Genomic DNA, 21,880 nt, shown 5'->3' with positions numbered 1-21,880 from the left:
TCACCTACAGTGAACAGGGCACAGAAGAGGAGACTGGCTGTCTTCAGTGCAAAGTCTGGTATTGGTGATGTGCTCTCAACCTACAGCACCAGATGGGACGTCATCTGGGAGGAATACAACGAGCAGGGGAGCTGCTGGGGTGTGATGGGCACCCTGTTCCCAAATCTACCCCAGAGCAGGAGCAGTTCTCATACCTTCAGACCCGAACAGTGGTGGCAGCATCATGACCTGGCTACAAGGCCAGGAAAGCAGCATCCCAATCCAGACAGAGAAGCAAACCTGAAGCACAGTGACCCTCCTCCTCCCTCCAATCTGTGCTGCATTTTTCCTGTGTACTGACCATGAAGACAAATGGAGAAGAGCAGCTGAGGGAAGCGTGCTGTTGGCACTCTGGAGAAAACATCTCCTCCTGAGTATTGACCAGCAATGAACTGCACATCAAAATTGTTTAGACATTTCGATCCATATTCAGCTATCAGAGTTTCTGCTGAAGTTCAGCTGAGCCCTAAGCAAAGTCAAACATGAGCCACATACATCTTATCTACCCTTAATGAGGTGTTGCCCTTTGCTGACTGGAAGGAGATCTGCCAAGATTTTCTCTTCTGGAGCTTGTTTTGGAAATATTAGCTCTCTGATCAGTGAAGTAACATATCCAAGCTTCTTGTTCTCTGAATGCAGGTGATAACAATCCTTGTTTCTCACTGTGAGCCCGTGCCCTCCTCCATGCATGGCATGTGGACAGGAGAGGCTGCTAAACCTCCAACAGGATCTGGAAGGTTCCTTGCTTCAAACCCAGCCACGAAGAACAGGGAAACCAGACTTATGCACAAATTTCTGAGCCAAAAGCTGTAACAGGCTACTGTGCGTGCACTCTGGTGAATTTGCTGGTCATGCCTGGTCCAGATTAAGTTTGTACCGGTGGATGATCCAGGCACGCAGGGAACTAGCACAGGGCTGGGCTCCATTATCCCTGCAGCACTGCAGGAAGGTAGGACAGACAAACAAACCCTTCCTGAAATGGTTCATTCAAGCAACTGGCTCTTCCATAGGTGTCAGAAGTTGTAATGCTATTTGATGTAACAAGTTTATTGGCCTGATCATGGAGACTCGGAGATTTATAAAATCACATTTTTATTACTGTTTCAGTCATGCACATACATATTTACAGGTTTTGTAATTGATCACATAGGGCAACACATTAAATTTTAATACAGGGGATTACTTTCTGTCCCTGTAGAACCACCTTTGTATCCACAGGAGGTAGTTTAAAACATTTACAGCGGAGTTGCTTTTATGTCTGTCACAAGCCTATTACCAGCTTTGGTCTAGGCAGCAGTTACATTTAGATTTGTTTCCTGCTTTGATCTCTACAATCTGTGTGAAAACACACATTAGAGACGAGAAGGATTGTGTGACATTTTAAGCCTGGCATCACTTACACATCACCACTTCTTGTAGCTTCTCCTTAGCAGCTCACATCTCATATCTCCTGCCCTAAAAGCCTGCACTTCCTAACCCCAGTGTGTTTGGGTTTTGGGATTACTCAGGGCACCTGTTAATACTCAGTCCCAAACCCATTCATGGCCAGTGGTTAGGTTTCTTATACAGACTCAGAATCTGGCAATTTGATGAAAAAGACTTCATTTTGTGTTACACCTGTTCAGTCAGAGCATGAAAAAAACAGTGAATAAAAGTCTTATTAGCAATCATGAGTCCCTCTGAACTGGTTTATTCTGCTTTTTAAAAGGTAGTGAGAACTGACTACTGCAGAGTGGATATTTTCAGAGTAAACCTGAAATTAGAAAAGTCTATTTTGGAAGCAGATTCATTACCTGCAAGGGAGGTCAAGACTGTGCTCAAACTGAAAAAGAAAAATCCCCAAAGAAATTTGAACACCAAGGTACCTAAGGAACACTTTGGTTTTGTTACCCTTCATGGTCAAGTCCTGGAGCAGGGAAGTCAGATGAGTTGCTGGCAGAGGAATGTGGATAGTGGTATCCATGGAACTGTCCTGCTCTAGCAAAGCTGTCCTTGACCATGGCAGGGGGCTTTGGAACTAGATGATCTTTAAAGTCCTTTCCAACCTCATCCACCATTCTATGATTCTATGATTATCTAAACTTTTGGGGAAAGAATGTCTGCTGTGAGTGAAGACAAAGAAGTCAGGGGAGCTGAGATTTCTCACAGAATACTTCTCTAAATCAACCTCAGGTTGAGGCCTTTGTGGGGTTTGCAGGTTTGGGATCCAGTTGGCTGTTACAGCCTATGAATCCATTGATATTTGCATTCCAGTTTGCATTATTTGCACTTAAGGGAAGACTTTTTCAGGTTATGCTTTAATACAGCCTTTCTTCTAAGACACCTTTAGTCTGCATCCGAAGGAACATTTCCTTCTGTCTTGTTTCTAGGATTGTACCTTTTCTAGGGTGTATGTTTCAGATGTGTGCCTTAAAAACAACATGCTAAAGTCCCATTTCCCTCATCCCCAGCACTCCTGCAGGTGATTTATCTGCCATCAGTGCTTGTTTCACCAACTGCAAGCACCCTGCTAGTACAGTTCTCTTCCACAGCCTGGAAACGTTGTTCTTTATATGGTGATTGGAATGCAGCAAATGCATTGTGGGATGAGACCAAATTAATACTTGGGGTTATGTGCAAAGTAATTCACATTAAAAGAGAGACTGGAAGATGTAAAGATGTGTTGAACGTGCTCCCTTCTTGTTTGATACAGACACAGCGCATGTGGAGCAAATAGGTTTGAAATTATATTTTTACATGCAAATGACAGCAATTTGTATTAACTCCCATTGTGCTAGAACATAACATTTTCATCTGATCTGTGCCTTTCTGTCTTCAGATCCTCTTTCTGTTCTTACAGTGCATATACAAAGATCTTAGATATTAAATATCTTGGTAAAGGCCTGCAGGGGAACAAATCAGGCCTGTGTTATGACATTCTTCCAGGCAGACTAGATATCAAACTCATCTCTTCTCCCTTTTGTAAACCCAGTTCATGGATTTATTATGTCAGGACAGATGACTGACCAACTTCTTATTAAGCCCTGTTAAAACTTACATGGTGATGGAATTTCAAATTTGAACCTTGTCATCTTTTAAGTGTCTCAAACCTATCATTTCATTTTGGAATTAACATTTCATGTACCTTGCACTGGTATTGAATGGGAATAACAGCAGGGGGGTTTTGTTTTAAAAATGTCAGAAAACCCAAGTTTTTTAATTGATAAATATTTTTTTTTAAAAAAAAAAAGGCTAAGAAAGATCTTTATAATTTAGGAAGCTTTGACCAACTAATCTCAAACTGTTCCCCCAGTCTTTGAAGTACAACCAAATTCAGGCTGAAAGGAATTCTGACTTTCCTTTTCTTGGGGACATAAAAGATGGCTGAATAAATTAAAAGGGATTAAAATCAGCTTTCAATAGGACCTTACAGTACGAAGTCACTGTTAGTACACCATTATGCAGTAGACAATGGCTGCAGGCGTGGCTGGCTGCTGTTAGGCAAAGGCTAATATTGTTTCACCTTAAAACTTAATAATCAGGCAGCTTCAGTCAAGGACTTTCTCTTCTTTAAGGGAGTAATTCATTTAGGAAAGCAGCATGCATGCGTGTGTGTAGGCAGCAGCGAAATACCTCCAAGTGCTCCTGTGTGCTACCCCATGCTAAGTGGTTTGAAAAGGAAAAGGATTTTAATTTAATTTCGAAAAGTGTTGTGGCCTTTCACACGTAAGGCGGGGAGGGGAGAAGCTGTGAGCCAGCACGGCATTGCTCCCCTGGCAGCCCTGGGGGGGACAGGCAGCTCCAGCCCAGCCCCAGCTTCCACACTGGCTGGAGAGGAGGACAAACCTCAGCCTTGCCTTCATCCCAGAGGGGTGCGATGGCTTCGTCCAGAACAGGCGGGGAAAGGCAGCGAGAAGGGGCTGCTCGGCACTCCCAGCAAGGGGTGGGGTTCGGCTCAGTCCTGGGAAGATGCTCCCCCTCAAGGCTTTCCTGAAAGAGCCTCCACCTCATGGAAAAGGCGTAAGTGGAGGAGCTTCTCCCCAGTGTGTGACCTCCCCACATCTCCACAGCAGCCTCAGCCCCAGCCCTCCCCAGGAAGCCTGACCCCACCACACAGCACTTCTTGGTGAGGGGTAAATCGCCTTTTCCCTCTGTATCCACAGCAATCCAGTGGTACTCATGCACTTCCCACGTGTTTCTGTCACAAAGCTTTTAAGCAGAAATATTTTTTCTTAGGGAGGTGCCAAGATTGTACCCAGCAGCTCCCACAGCTTGGTTACATTAACAAAAGCACATGTGGGCACTAGGATTTCCAGGAAGGAACACTATCCTTGAAGTAAGCAGCAAAATGTGTTTCCTGGAAGAAAGCTTTTAACCTGAGACTACTAGTCAATCCACCCCCTGTCCCTGCCCAGCTTGGATGGACTCTTGGATACATCCACATATGTCCTTCAAAGAGCAGGAGGGCTCAGGAGCAATCACCAAGAGTCACTGGATAACCCCAGTTAACAGGTTCTTTAGCAGGAACTTGGAGTGACCACAGCTTTCCTGAGATATCAGTGCAGAAATCACAAGGGGCAGCTCTTTTCCAGTGGCAGCTTCCCATGTGGTGGCCCTGCCTGAGCCAAGAGTGGTGGCAGAAAAACACCTGCATCTTTAATGCTTTAAATGGAGCATTTCTAACAGCATTTCTAGCACTTCTATTTCATAAATGCTATAGGGTTAACAGAGGGTTAGGGAGGAAACATGCCCTCTGCCACGATGCACTTAACAATGAAAGCTGAGGCAAAGTTCAGAAACTTGGGATTTGTTTCTGCTCTCCCTCCCCTCGTTACAGTTGTCTCCCATTAATGGCAGTGGAGTCTGGAAGCACACACATTGTTCTTCAGGAATGGGCTCTTTATCTCCATCGTGTCACTGGCAGGTTGTTAGGAAATGCAGCCTGCAGTGAAGCAACACAAAAATCTTATGCCTTATTTAAATAATGGTGTTCATTGCCTATTAAAATGTAACTTCCTGCTTTAAAACAGGATTAATTAAAATGTACAAGAATGCAATTGAGTTACATTTTATGCTTCAGCCCAGCACATACTTTTCATCACTCATTCCCAGAAGAAGTATTAAGGGCAGCACAGCATTCTCAGTTCTGCCATTAAAAGCACAAATGAATATCAAGCCTGTTCTTTTCAAATACTTGGCTCAAGTATCACCATTGTTAGATTTTTCATAACATATTACTTTGGTCATTACTGTTTTGCAAGATAATTGTATCAGTGATCTAACTTTTGACAGGATCCAAAGTGGCTGAAAATAGTTCACTGCAGCACCTTTGTCTTTTAAAGGCCATTTGGGGCTTGTTATTTTAATCCTTGTGCAGCCTGATTTATCACTTCAAACATCTGTCAGCTGTGCTTTGTCTTGAAATTGATAGTGATAGTGTTACTGATTTTTCAACAGCAGCTGGTAGAGGTTCATTAGTTAGGCTCTCAAAGGGAGTAGATAACTGTAATATTTTTCTTTGTTAATCATCTCTTACACGTTGTAATAATACAGAGTTTGAAATCTGCTAGAAATGCACAGCCTCTCTCTGTAACTCGTCAGAAGCATCCTTTCATTCTTTTAATCTGGCTCGATTATTAAAACTCTCCTCTTCATAATGCAGTAAAAAAATTGAATAATAGCACGTGAGTAGGAAGAGAATAAAAACAGCCTCTGCTGTGTCGTACTGAGCGAGGAGGGAGGTCATGGGGGTCTCAGAGTCCACATCCAAATATGAATCAACTCCAGAGAGGAGATTAAGGGCTGTTCCGTAATTGATTTTTAATTTATACTTTACAAGGCATACAAAACCTCATGACAACTTCAGTAAAATCAGGTTCATTTCTAACAGATACAGCAGTTTTCCGTTAATGCACTTTCCCTGCCACATAAAATAGCCCTAATGGTTAACTATGATTCTTAAAACATTTCCTACCTCCCCCCCCCCCCAAAAAAAAAAATAATCCTTGTCAGCCTGCCTCCAGCTGAGCACCACAGTGACTCCTGCTCGGAGCTTCCAGGGACCTGAGCATCTGTGAACTCTCCTGCAGCTGAGAGCACATCAGTGCTACTGCTGGTTCCACCGGCAGCGCTCACCAACAGATAATTACCACTTGAAATTAGTATTTTAATGAACTGATCTCAGCAAATGTAAAGCGAAATCTCCCAGGCATTAGAGAAATAAGCAGGAGGGAAAATTATTAACTGTAAAGTTCAACAGACGGCTGGTCAGCAGGTGCTGTCTTGGCAAAGGGGTTGAGCGTTCCCGTTTCCATCTGCAGGAAGAGGCTGGTTTGGGTTTTGCCCCTCCAAGCTGCCTCAGTTCTTAGGGACAGGGTTTAGCGGGACTTGGCAGTGCTGGGTTAATGTTTGGACTTGATGGTCTTAAAGGTCTTTTCCGACTTAAATGACTCTATGAGCAACACCTGCAAGTGGAAGAGTGACTTCAGTGGAGATCGAAAATACCTGGGATGTCTCGCAGGCTTTCCAGGTGAATAGGAATGTCTTCTAAATGTCTGCTAAAAATAACCAAATGCCAGACCTTCATCCTAAAAGCACAACTCTCAGTCCCTTAAGATAATACATTACTAGACAATACATAGTGAAGCTCAGTGCAAGAATGCAGCCTGAATTTCAAGGAAATGTACAGAGTGACTGAAAAAACACCTGACAGTCAGTGGGGTTTATATGTTATCCGAGCATGAACTGCGTTTTCTTCTTAAATATGGGCAAGTAACTTGGTCTGGTCTCCATCAGGCACCATGGTCATGCCAGGCCTAGGGAGAGGAGTGTGTGGAGAGCAGGAACAAGCACCTAGAGGTGAAGCCCCCTGCCAAAAGAGGTGTGACCCCCACCCCAGGCTTAACATGCAGCCAGTAGTCACAGGTCATCACCAAACAGGATCCCATATGCTCACCTCAGGTTTCATCTTCTCCATCTCAGTTCCCAGTGTCAGAAACTACTTTGGAAAAAAATGCAAAATGATTTTTGAAGTCAGAGCTTCTAGACATCTCTCTGGACAAGTCCTTCAAAAGTCCCACCTGGCTAGAACACTCCATTTGTGTGTCACAGGCTCAAAGACCTGTTTATTTACTGAAGGATAGTTGATCACTAACACAGTTCAGGACACTGTGGTCAGTCAGGTGGATACTCACCCACCCCACCACGGCATTGCCTTGTCTGTCCTGTTAGGAACCAAAGATTCTTCTTGAACATTTCATATAGATTTATAAGTACATATATTTTTATTTTTATATACATATATATATATTCTAAGCTTTCTGTATCCACCGTACCTGAATTAGATATTTTTATGCGAGACTTTTTTCAGACTTTCACAGAAAGGTTTACATTTAGATTACTCCCCCACCCTTCAAGAATGAATGCCTCATATATAGTAAAGGAGTAAAACTACTTAGTGATATCAGAAAAAAAATTATAAGACTTACTCCTACACAAACATACAGAAAAGGTACTTATTTTTTATCTCAGATATCTCTATTTTAGATTTGAGAGGGAAAAACCCTAAGAGTTCAAGTCTTCAGGAATAGAATTGGTGCCTATTTTTTGGCAAGAAATATTTCTCAGAACAAATTTTGTGTTCTCTCAGCAAAAAGGTAGATCGATTCAATTCATGGATATAATTTAAAAGCTATCTATGCTCTAAGGAATTTATCCAATTGAGGCTGGAGGGAACACTTCAGATAACCTAAAACTACTCATCAGGGCTGTGAGAAAGACAGCGCATACTTTCCACAAATGCATTTTCGAAATAGGAAATCTTTGGATACTTTATTTTTAATTTTCACTCTTTTCTTATGTTGTTTCTTCCTCCCAATTTTATTTTTTTAACTGAAGTGCTGTTTTAGTAAAATGCTATTTTGCTTAGTTGTACAAACTGGAGAATTTTCAAATGATTTTTTTTTCCTGTAAAATACAATACTGAGTTTGAAGCAAAAATTTTGTTTTAAAAATATGCAATTTAATTCTATCCAGAGTTGGAAATTTCTCCCATCATATCTCTTTTAGATCTATATTTTTGTCTGTGGGTTATTTGGATGTTATCATCTCATATTCTCATTAAATAAAGATTTCTCCCTGCACCCTCCCCAGCCTTTAGGCGTACACAGTTGCAGACAGAGATCTTTTTCTCTCGGATCTTTTGAGGAGGAATGACAAAAGCCCCTTTCAGCCATGCACCACAGACTGCCCTTCATCAGCTTCCTGCTCATCTACCTGGAGAGCAGAGGGGAAATTCACCATATTATAGGATGGGAAAATAGTGCTGAGTCACACACTGGCTTTCATGCTTCCAGTTTATGTTTTCTGACTTATCTTCTGTGACAGTTTGAACCACCTGAAGGGCTAAAAAGTGAGGGAAAGCTTCAGGCTCAACCTTGTTGTCATGTCTCCCTTCCATCAGCGGGGATGCCAGTCCAGCATCCCTGTGCAGAGGGGGAATTCCTCTGTAGGATGCATTAGTAGGATTAGTGCTGTGGTTTAGTGGACATAGTGGTGTCGGGTCAAATGTTGGTTTCAATGATCTTGGAGGTCTTTTCCAACCTTAATGATTCTATGATTCTATTTACAAGCAGAAAATTCACTGGGCTGCAAGGTTCAATCATGAAGGCTTTCTTTTCTGCTAAAGCAGCTTGTCATTGTGGTTTTAACTACAGGAGACAGGGCAAAGTTGTTAAAGTAATCTGATTATATTATTCATTGAACAAGGGGTTTCTCACCACCTTCCCTGAGTGAAAAAAAAACAAGGTAGCAATAGCTATGTGAGCCTTTAAAACTTTTCAAATTGCAGCCTCACTAACATTTGGAGGACTTTGAGAAGTCTGAGTACTCTGCCACCATCCATCTAGAGATCAGCACTCCTGACTCCCTGCTCTGTTTCCCCCCATATGGATGTCTTTGCTGAATTTGGCATGCTGAACTCCACAGTCCCTCTTTATCATCTGTTTCAAAATGAGACAGAAATCAAGCAAGTGAACTCTGAATTTCTGACTTAATTTTATCTTTGCACCAGAGTGTTTTAAACAATCCATCACCGCCCACAGGAGAGAGAAAGCCAGGCACAACAACCTGCTGGTGTTTATTTATTTACAGTTTAGCAAGGGAGAGGTTGTGCAAGTGTAGGAAAGTGTTTCAGTTGCCTGGGGAGTGAGGGCACCCTTAGTTACAAGGTTGAGCCTCTCTTCTGGATATTCACATCCCACCACCCTCATCAGCATGAGTATGACCAGTACTCATATTCCCATCCCACTTTTGCCTGTGTGCTGCTCACAGCTCTCCTTTCTTCCAGGTTGAAAACTGGAAGCACTGATTTCAGAGCCACGTAGGGCACACAGACCCTGTGAGAGGTCTTTTGTAATTTGTTTTGTTTTTTGAACCTTGTCAAAAGTAAATCCCTGCTCACTCTGTCCTTCCCCACAGCTCAGCACTCGGTGGATTATGGAATCATGGAATGGTTTGTGTTGGAAGGGACCTTAAAGCTCATCTCATTCCAACCCCCTGCCATGGGCAGGGACACCTTCCACTAGACCCTCAAAGCCCCATCAAACCTGTCCTTTTTGCTTCCCTGAAAAGCAGCTCCTTGATCGTGGGACAGGCTGACCCCCACAATTTTGTTTTCTCACGGGAAATCCATAAGCCTCCCAGCAGAATTTTGAGGAGACAGAAGCAAAAATTAAAAATTTCCAAGGAAAATCCAGATGATGCATTTGGGCAGCTGAAGATGGAGGATTATTAAGGATTTTTCTGCATGGTAGCCTAAGTTGTTAATTCACAGCTTCCAATCCTGGCAGAAGCTGTAGTGGTAAATGAAAGTTAATCCATCTTTCAATCATGAAAGCACACAGGCTGATAACATCCTGAAAAATAGGGCTATGACTGGATGGAACAAACATGTCTGTTTTATACAGTTCTGCTGAAAGATGTTGCTTAACTCCCAAATTCCTCGAAGCATCCCTGACAGCAATCACATCTGCTGCCATAAAACCCACCACGGCCTCTGTCTTTGGGAAAAAAACATATTTAATAATCAGTAAAGTTCAAGCTCAGCTTTTTGTGTTGAATTATTAGAACCCATCATCATTTTCTTGGAGGGGAAAAAAAAGGCTAAGAGGCTATAATGGAACACAATTTTATGGGGTTTTTTTCCATTTAATTGATGATGGGCTGAGTTTTTATTAATATTTCTGGGCTCCAGCATAAGATGCTGAAAAAGCTAATATGAGATCATTGTATCTGGTTAATGTGTGTGCTTTGCAAAATTGATAAGGCCTGTCAAGACATAAATTATTGAAAATTTGATAAATGTGTGGAAATCACTGAATTTTCAAACAGACAAAGCAGAGTTATTCCTCTCCCCCTCCATGCACCCCCTTCAAACTGGGCCTTTGTGCAGACACTTGATGATGCTGCGTTATCCTCACAGCCTGTGAGGCTCCAAAATCACCACAGGGAAGCCACAGGAGTGTCCTCTGCTCCTGCAGAGGGGATACAACTATAAACCCATGAGACACTCAGACATGGAAGCAGCAGAGAGGGAAGAGACCACTGGAATCGTCCCCCAGGGTGAACTTTTCACTGGTGATACTGGGGGCAAGAGGAGGTGACTGAACACCACTGCCTTCCCACCACCCCTTCCTCTCCAGCAGTGGCTTAAAGAGCTCCTGGCAGCACCAGTGAGTGGCCAAATGGTTCTTCAGAGTTGTTTATTCCAACAGACTGATTCATTTCAGCTAATTGCCCAGAGTTTTTAAATGGTTCCTGGCAGGGGTGAAGCCAGAGGAATGATTGCTGGTGATTGATGAATAACCTGGATAAAATTCCCAAAGCATCAAAACTATTAACTCTTGCATGGGGACACCTGCTTTTATTTAGTGCCTTGCCCACAGAGAAGGATATAGGAGTGAGTTCCGAATGAACCTGAATTTGGGCAAATAGAGAAAACAGAGCATTTATTGATACCTGTGTCTCAACAGTGCAGGTTCATTTCTCAAAAAATATCTCATGGTAAATGTTATTTAACCCTTTGTGGCTCTGCCACGGTCAGGATCATGCATGGAAAGAGGGAGGTTTTGAAGAGCAATCACCACCTTTCAGAGAAGGGCACAGCAAGAACCAAAGGTTTAAAGTTTAAAACTCCATAAACATAAACCACATCTTTGTGGCTTGAGTTGTTCTCGTGGCTTACGTAGCAAAAGAAAACAGCAAGGCACGCCGTGGATTCAGCGCATCTGGATGGGTCTGTGTTTCTTACTGGAAAATATCTACGGGCTAATGGAAATTTTAGGGTAACTGGGTGCCATTTTACAGCCTCTGTAATAGGGAAAAAGATTAGTTGATTTCTTCTGTTTGGAAATTGATGGTTTGGAAGGAATGGGAAAACGCAGGTGCAGCAGAGGAGAACTCCAGCAATAGCCATCTATTTAAATGGACACACTAACCTCCCTGAGCCAGTATTTTTCAAATACCCTACCAGCAATATTTTTCACTATAGAGATGCATTATAGTGAAATGGAAAGATGCTGAGGAAGTAATTTTTTTCCAGCATGTGCTGCATTCTTTTAATACAGATTTTTTATTTTTTTTTTATTGCCCGGAAATTGCTAAAGCAACGTGAATAAACAGATGAACAAAGCACATCGGCCCATCCTCGCTATGAGCAAAACAAGGGCCTCTTATACTGCAGAAAGTTTTATTCAGAACAGGTAAAAAAAAAAAAAAAAAAAAAACAAACCTACACACCACAAAGGTTTTCCATCACAAAACCACAAATATTATTCACATTTCTGAACAATGCCCCCTCATTCCTGCTCCTGCATCAGGCACTGAGCAGAACTGGGTGGTTCTTTGTTAGACACCTTTTTACTAAACATTTGCAAAACACAACCAATGTTCCACCCTGAGCCCACAAGGTCCCTTCCCTGCAGCCCACTGAGCTGACAGCTCTGTCAGCCTCTGAATCTCACTCCTGTAATGAAATCAGTGAAACAAGACAGCAGAGGGATGGATCAGAGTCAAGAACTAAGGCTGTGCAAGATTGGAGAGTCCCACAGCCTGAAAACTAGTTCAAAAAGGAGGAGGAAAAAAATACTTAAGTGTAAGATACAACTTTCATCACTGGCTGGTGATTGCTGCCTGGGCTTTAAACAGCGGTATTGCATCCTTATAGTTCAACTTATCAATGATTTCATGCTCCCCTCTTGTGAAAGCTGTTTTGTTGCCACATGAAACAGCCCAGGTCACTTGTAGCTCTGGGGGTGTGTTTCATTATCCCATGAGTACACCTCCTTTGGTGTAACACACACAGAAATAAAAGCAGTAGTAGTCTAGCACGATGCAACTCCGCCATTTCACCATCACGGTTTTGAAAGACTTGTGCCCCAATACATTATTGATGTGGCAAACCCACCTGGTAGTGGCATGCATTGATGCTTCCCACCCTTCAGCCCCCCCAGACCTTACACCCACATATTTCTTCTTTTTCTATCAGAGCCTTCAGCAAAGCGCCATCGGGAAGGCAATGCCCGGCTTTCTCATTTGGAGTGAGAGCCCCCTGAAGAGACATACACTGAGCATTAGCCGTAGCACATGACTCAGTATCCTCTAGATCTCTTCATAAAAAGCGAGGGGAGAAAAGCCAAAGAGCCATTGCAGGGATTTCAATAAACATTGCGGAAGACAAGTAGCCCAGAAGGACAATTGAGCGCGTTCCTGTGCCCTTGCCAGAGGACAGTCCTGAGACAGCCAGAGACAGAGCTGGGTGCAGACACAAGCAAAGCCAGAGCCTCCTGTGAATCAAACAGCTTCATTTCTACATCATTTCACCTTAAAATTTCCAATCACTTTTCTTATGGCTCAGTTAATAACAGCAATACCAGCTATAGGTGCCCATGGTTTGAGTGGTCACTAGCATTTTAAGTAGCACATCATTTAGCTGTGCAAACACAGAGGAAGGTTTCTGGTATTCCAGCACTGCCAGGCCCCTGGAAATGCAGCAGAAAAGCCTTTTTTTTGTGTGTTCTCAAGGCCTCAGGTCATATTTGGGGTGCAGGATGGGTGAATGCGTGCAGCACTTCTTGCTTTATCTGAGCAGAGTCACTGCTCTACAGCAGGGGAGTGATTTCCCTAGCAGTGGGGATGGCCAGCTGTCTTAGCATCACCAGGCTGATTCTGGGCTTGTGCAGGCTTAAGAGTGGCTGAAAAAGCACACATAAACACGGCAGAGCTTCACCAGGAGCTTTCCATCACAGTAGAAGTGATGCTTCCCCCAGCGTCATTATGACAGTGCTATTTGGGCCGGTACAGATCAGCATCTGTCACTGTTTCCATTAGAATCTCCTATTTTCCCAGGTTCATAGCTCAGCCATAAAAAAAAATAAGATAGAGGCAGAAAGCTGACATACAAGGTCTCAGGCTGAGAGTGATCACTGTTGTCTTTTCTTCCCCCCTTTTAATCTGAAGAAGGAAATAACATATTTCTGCAGAGACGCACCTGACCACTGCATTTCCATCCAGCCGTGGATTTATTTATAGTGATAAATAAGTGAGAGGACAAGTGGAATAGCCTTAAACTGAAGGAGGGCAGGTTTAGATTAGATATTAGGAAGAAATTCTTTACTGTGAGAGTGGTGAGGCCCTGGCACAGGTTGCCCAGAGAAACTGTGGCTGCCCCATCCCTGGAAGTGTCCAAGGCCAGGTTGGATGGGGCTTGGAGCAACCTGGGCTAGTGGATGGTGTCCCTGCATGTGGCAGGGAGTTGGAATGAGGTGATCTTTAAGTTCCCTTCCAACCCAAACCATTCTGTGATTCTATGATTTAGCAACTGCAATTGCTGCCTTTCAACATTCCAGCTGTGAATGTTGCTGCCGTTCATCATTTAATCTTAATTACTGCATTAGGGGTGATCAGGAAGGACATGTGGTAAGTGGATTGGGGCTCTGGATTGGAGACTATTGCTGGAGAACACAACCCAGTGAAGATTAAAGGCTTTGGAGTATCTGATCTTTTCTAGGTAATTAAATGAAAAACTACAATTTATAGAAATAACAGTTGGATATTATAGAGATGGAACACTTCTAGGAACCAGAGGCGCAGAAGATCCCTTTGGGATCAGGAGGAGAGGGAAAAGTGAGCCCTGCATTGCAGTTTCCCCAGTAAGACAGGAAGCACAAAATCCCACCCCATGCAATTCAGCATCTGTGCTCGATGCTTTGACTGCTTTAGGCAAACTTCCACCCCGTAATCTTGCTACTGGATACTGAAAACCCCATCCTGTGTGGTAGTTATACTGGGATCCACCAGCTGGATCCTGGCAGTACCAGATCGATGATGAAGCAAAAGCAGCATTTTGCCAGGAGGAAAGGGCAGCAGCAGTGCTAAACTGCATCAGGGACATGAGCAGGACAACACTATCCTTCCTTCTTTCCATTTTAAGCATCTCTTTGTTCTGCTCACATATTTTGTAAGAATAGTTGCAGATGAAAGAGTTTTTCTTCGTGCATTAGGATGATGGTGTAAGGCTGTCCTGAAGAGAACAAACCCTGAAAACACATTCTTCAAAGCTTCCATTTTACCCTAAAAAGTTAGATGATCATTTCAAGCCCATTGTAACACAGATCCTGCTTCTGACCTCTTAAACATATGCCCCAGTTCTGCATTTTCAATAGGACTTCTCTGCCAGAGTGAACAGCATGAATATATGTGCGAAATGTATCTCTACATTAAATTGGGAATTTGTTGCTGCATGTTTAAATATCAAATCTAAGGCCATTTTGCTGCTACCAGAAGGAATTTTTTGCTTTCTGATTGCAGACTTAGCTTGGCCTAGTCATGGTTCCCAAAACTGAGCTGTGCAGCGTGGCTGGGGTTGCTCTGCACCTCTAGAAGGCTGGGCCGTGCTAAACACAGGCAGATGAGCAGCTGAAATCAGCACACCAAAAATATGGTTATTTTTGTTTTGTGAAGCTGTGAGCACAAATGTGCAGGCTAAGTCTGGAAAAAAATGGAGAAGTCAACACCAGAAAAGGCAAAAGTACAATAAAACGGTTTGGGATACAATTACACCACCAGAACAGGATTTTAAGCCTAAACCAGTTGGGAGATGAGGTGGGGAGAAAAAACAAAGGGGAATGGAAAATCCCGCTATTCTATTTCACTCTGTCTTTCAGCAGATGGGCCACTTTGCTCTTCAGGTTTTCCACTTTCCTCAGGCATGTTTTCATCTAACAAATCTGTGAGCAGAGGGTGTCTGTCTGCTGTTGCACATCACAGCCATCAACCTGTCCAGAGGTTTATCCATCTGCCCCAGTGAATGGCTCCTGTTGGGATTTTTGTATCTTCTATGGGCTATTTTGAGTAAGATCCTTGAGCTTTCATAAGGCAGTGGAAATTACTCATTACAGCTGTGACGAGACTGATACAGACCCTACTGGTGTAAATATAAATATAAATGGCTCCTTTTCTATCTTGACCATTTTATCTTCACACTTCACACAACTCCCTCTTTCTGTCCTGAAACAGGTATTCTGTGATGCCAATCAGGTCGTACAAGCTGCGGACGTGCTGGACTGGGAAGACAAGGATGCTGCGGACACACTGGTTGACAACGTGGTCCACTCCAGGATGATCAACCCCTTGCGCCTGTTTGTTAAGCCATCCCCAGTGCTGAAACACGGCCAGGTCTCCTACTCGGACAGCATAGAAAACTTTTGGGATTGGTTGTCCAACGTCACGGAGGTTCAGGAATCTCTGGCACGAACTAAACGCAGACCGATAGTAAAAACTGGGAAATTCAAGAAAATGTTTGGATGGGGCGATTTCCACTCTAACATCAAAACTGTTAAGCTGAACCTTCTGATCACGGGGAAAATCGTCGATCACGGCAATGGGACCTTCAGTGTTTATTTCCGACATAACTCCACGGGTCTGGGGAATGTTTCTGTCAGCCTGGTGCCACCTTCCAAGGTGGTCGAGTTTGAACCATCTCCACAGTCAACACTGGAGACCAAGGAGTCCAAGTCCTTCAACTGCCGGATCGAGTACGAGAAAACAGACCGCGCTAAAAAAACTGCCTTGTGCAATTTCGACCCTTCAAAGATCTGCTACCAAGAGCAGACCCAAAGCCATGTCTCCTGGTTGTGTTCCAAACCCTTTAAGGTCATCTGCATTTACATCGCTTTCTACAGCGTCGATTACAAACTGGTGCAGAAGGTCTGCCCTGACTACAACTACCACAGCGAGACGCCGTACCTGTCCTCCGGCTGACACGGTGCCGTCAGCACCAGTCACGAAAAGAAGCATTTCCATTAACATTTTTGGAGAAGAATATGTTTTTCCTATCAGGTCAAAAAAAAAAAAGTCTTTAAAAACTGTAGCTGTGTTTGTGCTGTATCGTAACTAATCAAACTGTTTATGTAACCATCGTTTTCATTTGAGATCGTCACATTTTAGCTCTTGTCGTCATCAACGAGGGAACTGCCAGGCAGGCACGGGACAAAAATCAAACAGAATTATGTCTGTAATAAACGCTGATCTCGAAAATCACTTTTTTAAACTACTTCATGGCAGAGAGGTCATCTTTTACTTAAACTGGACAGCACTTACAGTGGGATCCTATTTCTCACTGGGAACTTCAGGTGACAATATAAAGAACGAATGATGAAGCAGCCCCACAGCTGCTCATATACAAACTCTAAATAAAGAGCTTTCCCACTGATTTCATAAAGAATGTTACAGAGAGGGCTCAAGTAGTCAAGTCCAAATACTAAGAGGAAATGCTAAATCTAGGACAAAAAAAAAAAGGAAAGAAATCTGTATTTTTATGAGTTGTAGTAGCTATAGGTACTCATTGAAGAGTGAGTAGTTCTTCCTTCAGCTTTCCTACCCATGGATATGCAGTGATGTAATTAGGCATCGATGAGCTTTAGTTTTTTTAGACCCCCCCAGGTGTGCACATGTGGTGTACATTCCTTCCTTCTGTGCTCACCACTGGTTTTGGTTCTTCTCAAACATTCACATACACACCAGTACTAGTTTTACAGCAATAGAGAATATATAAACACCTTGGAAAAGGGTAATCTCTGTTTAAGTCAACCTGGCCTAGTGGAAGGTGTCCCTTGTTGGAACAAGATGATCTTTAAGGTCCCTTCCAACCCAAACCATTCTGTGGTTCTATGAAATCTGAGGACTGCAACAGGGGCTGACTTCCAAGCAAAGGAAGCAATTATTTTGCTGTCCAGCCTCTTAGCATTGCATATTGCAGCAAGGAAAACACATCACAGCACAGGGACACCTGAACAACAAGCAGCTTTCTGCTTCATGGCACCAACTGTCTTCCTTTGCAGTGCACTGCACACCTTGAGTCAAAATACCAGCCATGACAAAGAGAGAGAGAGCAACAAAAATCTATGCATCTCCACCTGCTGAAGCAGGTTTCAAACTATTAACATAAATATTCAGCCAGGCTTTACCCTAGTGCAGAACAGAAACCTTCCAGTGCAGTTAGAACAACGGCTGGTCCAGCTGTGGTTTTGCTTCAACAGGACATGTGTTGTCCCACCACAGTCAACAGCAGTTGGCTCTGGCAGTGCAGGTTCCAGCATCATCCCCTGTGCTTTTGCTGGGTATTGATCCTGCTGCTGCCACCAATTTGGTCTCCTGGCCCTTTGTGACAGTTTGATGTCACAGGTACTGGGGAAGAAGCTGGCTGAGGAAGTGCTTTTTATTGCCTCCAATCAGACCTGCACGAAGGTTCAAGAAGTTACACACAGCTTAAAATAAAGCACTATTAAAGTACTCTGTTTGAGTGATGTGCACACAGACAAGTGACTATGGCAGCTCAGAAGGACTCACTCATGAGATTAATTCTGATTTCCTTGGTAGAGACTCACACAGAAAAATTACTCTCTTAAAAATATACGACTAACTGGCTGATTTGTTTTTCTCTTTAGGTGACAAATTTAAATGTGTGGTTTAGTTTGATCAATAATCTAAATGTTTTCCTTCATCTTATTTCATACAGAGTCTCTCCTGGTCTATAATGATGTTTTTTAGTTTGCCTATTCCTGTCAATTCCTACAAGCTGGTCTACTTTGTATTCTGTATAGCGTGTCCTCGCTCCAGCTGTACATGAGCTTGGATTTATTGCTACGAGTTCAGTGGTTGGTGCTTTTGTAACTTAGCTGTAAGCCATGATTTTATTGCCATGTATTTTTACTCAGCACTGTAGGCAATTAAAAGAAAACCCTACATGCTATTTATTGTAGAGTATGTGGAAACCATGTATGTATATACACTTAAATATGTGTACATATACAGCACATATGTGTACATGTATTTGTATGTAAATAAAGAGAGTTTACTAAATCTGGCACTTGCTTCTGGCCTATTTGATTTTTTTTTTTTTAATGTTGCATATATAAAGACACAAAAGCACAGCAACACGTCACTGAACATTTTGCCCCAGCTGGAATTTGTTTTTCTAGGAGATATTTAAATATGTGCTATGGTGAACTGTGTGTGCAGGCCTGGGCAGAGTTCAACAGTATTCAGGTGATATTTGAGAAATGAAGTGCATGTTTTGACGAAGACAATCATGAACTGTTTAATAATTGCACAAGTGAAGGGGTTAGTTTAAATTAGACAACATTCCCAAGCAGCAACATGCTGGGAGACACAGCAGCCCACTGCTGATTCAGCCCTTGCTCAGTCTCACATGGAAACAGGAGCTGGATTCTCCTCCTCCACAGGCATCCATCCTCTGGCTGCAGCACAGACACCTCCCAGGCTGAGGTTTCCAGGCCTTAGGAAAACAAACCATGGGAGAAACTCGACCTGCTCTCCTCCCTCGGCTCAAGGAGTCAGCCTGGCAGCTGGGGCAAGGAGAGGGAGGGAGCCTTGGTACCAAACTCCATCGCACCCAAGAACTCACCACCACCCTTTTCCCAATCACAATACTGTACAAATCAACTTTAAAGCTGTACTTTTCTTTGAGATCAGTTTTGAGAAAGTCACTGCAAAAAAAAAGCACTCACGATCTTACTGCAGTCAAAATCCGATTAAGAAGAAGTTATTTACACCAAGCAAAGTAAGCAAAACATGATCCAGTGATGACAGACTTGATTGGGTCAAATGTCACACTTCCCACGTAAACAGAACTAACTTTTGATTTCATTTCACACAGAACAGGCCACATTTTTAAAAATATTTTTCTGTATAACAAGTGATTATTTCAGACAAGTTTCAAATCTCAGTGACTGTTCCTCTTATGGCTCTTATTCAAAGGATTTTAAATCAAAACCTTCAAAGATTAAAGACCATTTTTGGAAAGAGTTTCAAGTGGGCAATGACAACTTATGACAGTGACAACTTAATCTAGAAGTTTTTAATATACATCCTTTATTTAATCCAAATCTCAACAGGATAGTTTTGCACAAGTTTATATCAATGCAAATATCATACAATCATAGGATACCCTGAGGTGGAAAAGACCCACAGGGATCATCGAGTCCAACTCCTGACCCTGCACAAGACAATTCCAAAAACCCCACCACGTGCACGAGAGCATTGTCCAAGTGCTCCTTGAAGTCTGGCAGGCTTGGTGCTTGGACCACCTCCCTGGGAGCCCATATTAAATATATTAAATATTTAAACTTCTTGGTGAATACATTTCCTACTGTTCTCCTCATCCATGGATATTCATTAAAAAATCCCAATAAAAACCTCATTCATGACACACACACAAGCATCAGGTTTTTTCCTTTGGCCAGCATTCTGAACAGAGCAGCAGGGACTGCGAACATCCGTATTTTTAAATCATTTCAACTTGAACAGGGAAGTAAGTTAGTTTGGTTTTCCATTTCCCCTGAAGGTTTTTGTCCTTTGAGCCTTTTCATCTCCCTGCAGCTCTTACCAGGGGTCAGATCCTGCCACGAATTCCTCGGCCTCGGTCACTGGATGCCCGGAGCAGTGGGCTCTGCACATGTGGCAGTCCCTGAGCCCTTACACGGGGTGCCCCTGCTGTACCACAGAACCCAGTAAAGTAGCAAACATCAGAGCTGAGTGTTGTGTGCTCTGAGTTCCCTGGGGTTGGCACTTTTTAGGGAGAATTTACTGGGCAGTGCTGAACAGGCAAACCCCTGAATGATCCCGATGCAACTGGAAAAACTCTCTCACAGCAACTAGGAAAAGGTGTTCCATGCACATCAGCATCCAGTGCCACTTTTCTTTTTAAATTGTAATTCAAGGACATTAGAATTTGCTATTTGTTTTATGCTCTGTTGACCAGCCTAATCTGGATAATGTTTTATTTATAGTATAATAATGATTTGTCATTAGCACCGTCTCTATTCAAATATGCACAGTCGAAAAGACAATAACAAGCTGCAATACACTAAGTAGCTCAATGAAACTCACATCAATCAAGAAGATTTTTAGCTGTAGGGTGTCTCGTTTGAAAAACTAGACTTTGCCATTCCCATCTCTCCCTTGTGAACACCTCTTGCAAGCACCCCTCAGGTGCATCCTTCTTTTAGAACTAGCAAATAAATTGGGTTTACAGAAGAGGAGTTGAATTGTCACGAAACATCCCACTTCGTGTCAAACCTCACTTCCCTTGGTGGGTTGTCGAGCTCAGGGCTGTAAAAACCTGTTCAGATCTGCAGTCAGGAGTGACGGGAACTGAAGGCCTCCAGTTGTTGGTTCTCTCAAGCAAGAACCCCAGACATCCAGACTGAATTTTGAAGGGGGGAAGACAAACAAACAAACAAACAAAAATGCCTTTTCCAAAGATGTAATTTGGTCTCCAACTCAGCACAAATCCAGCACCAGCTGCAGCCCAATTAAAAAGCCATCACCAGTCATGGGAAAACAGTTTACTCCAGGAAGAAAAAAATTCTACCTGCATAAACAGTGGCAGGACTCTAAAACAGACTCCAAAGAAAACATCAGCATTTTCCTATTCAACAGTAATGGAACAGCCAACCACGTCAAAGAGTCTCTTACACTGTTCTCTGGTTTTGTCCTCAAGTCAGAAAGGAGTAAAAAAAAAATCCACTGCTTCAGGGACATTCTAGTGTATTTTCTTCATTTTGTGGAAAACACACACCCATGATTCCTCACCCAGACACAGGAAGCTGACTAATTCTGAGGGTTCAGAGGTGATGAGCGTTCCTCTGTGCAAGTCAAAAGGCTCAACCACCTCTCCTAGGTGAATACCAGGAAAGGAGCGATGTGGGAAGCACACAGGGAGACTGTGGTCTCTTTTAGCTTTTCAGCAGGCAGGACTCGTGGCTCTCACCCAGAACGGGGCCATTGGAGCAAGGCACAAGGCACCACAGGACACAGCCTGAGGGCAGCAGTGGAGAACTGACAGGATGGAAGAGCAACTGTGCAACAGCTGCCCCTGGAACACCTTCCCAGACATCCCACTGCTCACCTTGCCTCTCTCTCAGGTTAACTGTCCTTGGAAAACAAGACAGCTTTATTACCAGCCTGCTTCCAGATCAGCACCTCACATTCAGTCATCATGCTGCTCATCTGCCCTTGGCAGCTCTGCATTTCAGCCCCCTGGGATGCAAATGCCATTTCTTTATTCTCCTGCCTCGTACCCCGACAGTACGTGGCTCTTTCATCTTTAGCAGTCAATTAAGCTTTGGCTACGTTATCTTAACAGCTCCATATAAACTGGTGATCTTCTGGAAATATGATACATTATAATTGGTTCCAAACTGGCAAGAAAGAGAAGTATGAGACTTGGAGGTTGTTTGAATTAGCCCTGAAGGTAAAAATGGTCGGGGGGGAGGTTGTGGGG

General features: G+C 43.1%; 2 protein-coding genes across 3 annotated transcripts in view; one reads left to right on the top strand and one right to left on the bottom strand.

Annotated features, from left to right (window-relative positions):
* The window catches only part of NXPH2 (neurexophilin 2), a 37,479-nt gene extending 19,040 nt beyond the window's left edge, over positions 1 to 18,439 (top strand). For both annotated transcript variants that reach the window (XM_027884276.1, XM_027884277.1), the window contains exon 2: positions 15,592 to 18,439. In XM_027884276.1, coding sequence (XP_027740077.1) covers positions 15,592 to 16,335 — 744 coding nt within the window. In that variant the 3' untranslated portion in view covers positions 16,336 to 18,439. The remainder of the gene's footprint in view (positions 1 to 15,591) is intronic.
* Positions 4,897 to 21,880, bottom strand: part of SPOPL (speckle type BTB/POZ protein like) — a 60,451-nt gene continuing 43,467 nt past the window's right edge. Inside the window, exon 11 of the mRNA XM_027884275.1 lies at positions 4,897 to 4,960. Within this exon, the coding sequence (XP_027740076.1) occupies positions 4,933 to 4,960 (28 nt within the window). The 3' untranslated portion in view covers positions 4,897 to 4,932. The remainder of the gene's footprint in view (positions 4,961 to 21,880) is intronic.

This window comes from Empidonax traillii, unplaced genomic scaffold, assembly GCF_003031625.1.
Source record: "Empidonax traillii isolate 1590-97213 ecotype Southwest subspecies unplaced genomic scaffold, ASM303162v1 scaffold142:size1213974, whole genome shotgun sequence".
Lineage (NCBI taxonomy): Eukaryota > Metazoa > Chordata > Aves > Passeriformes > Tyrannidae > Empidonax > Empidonax traillii.
This window is presented reverse-complemented; position numbering and strand designations above follow the sequence as displayed.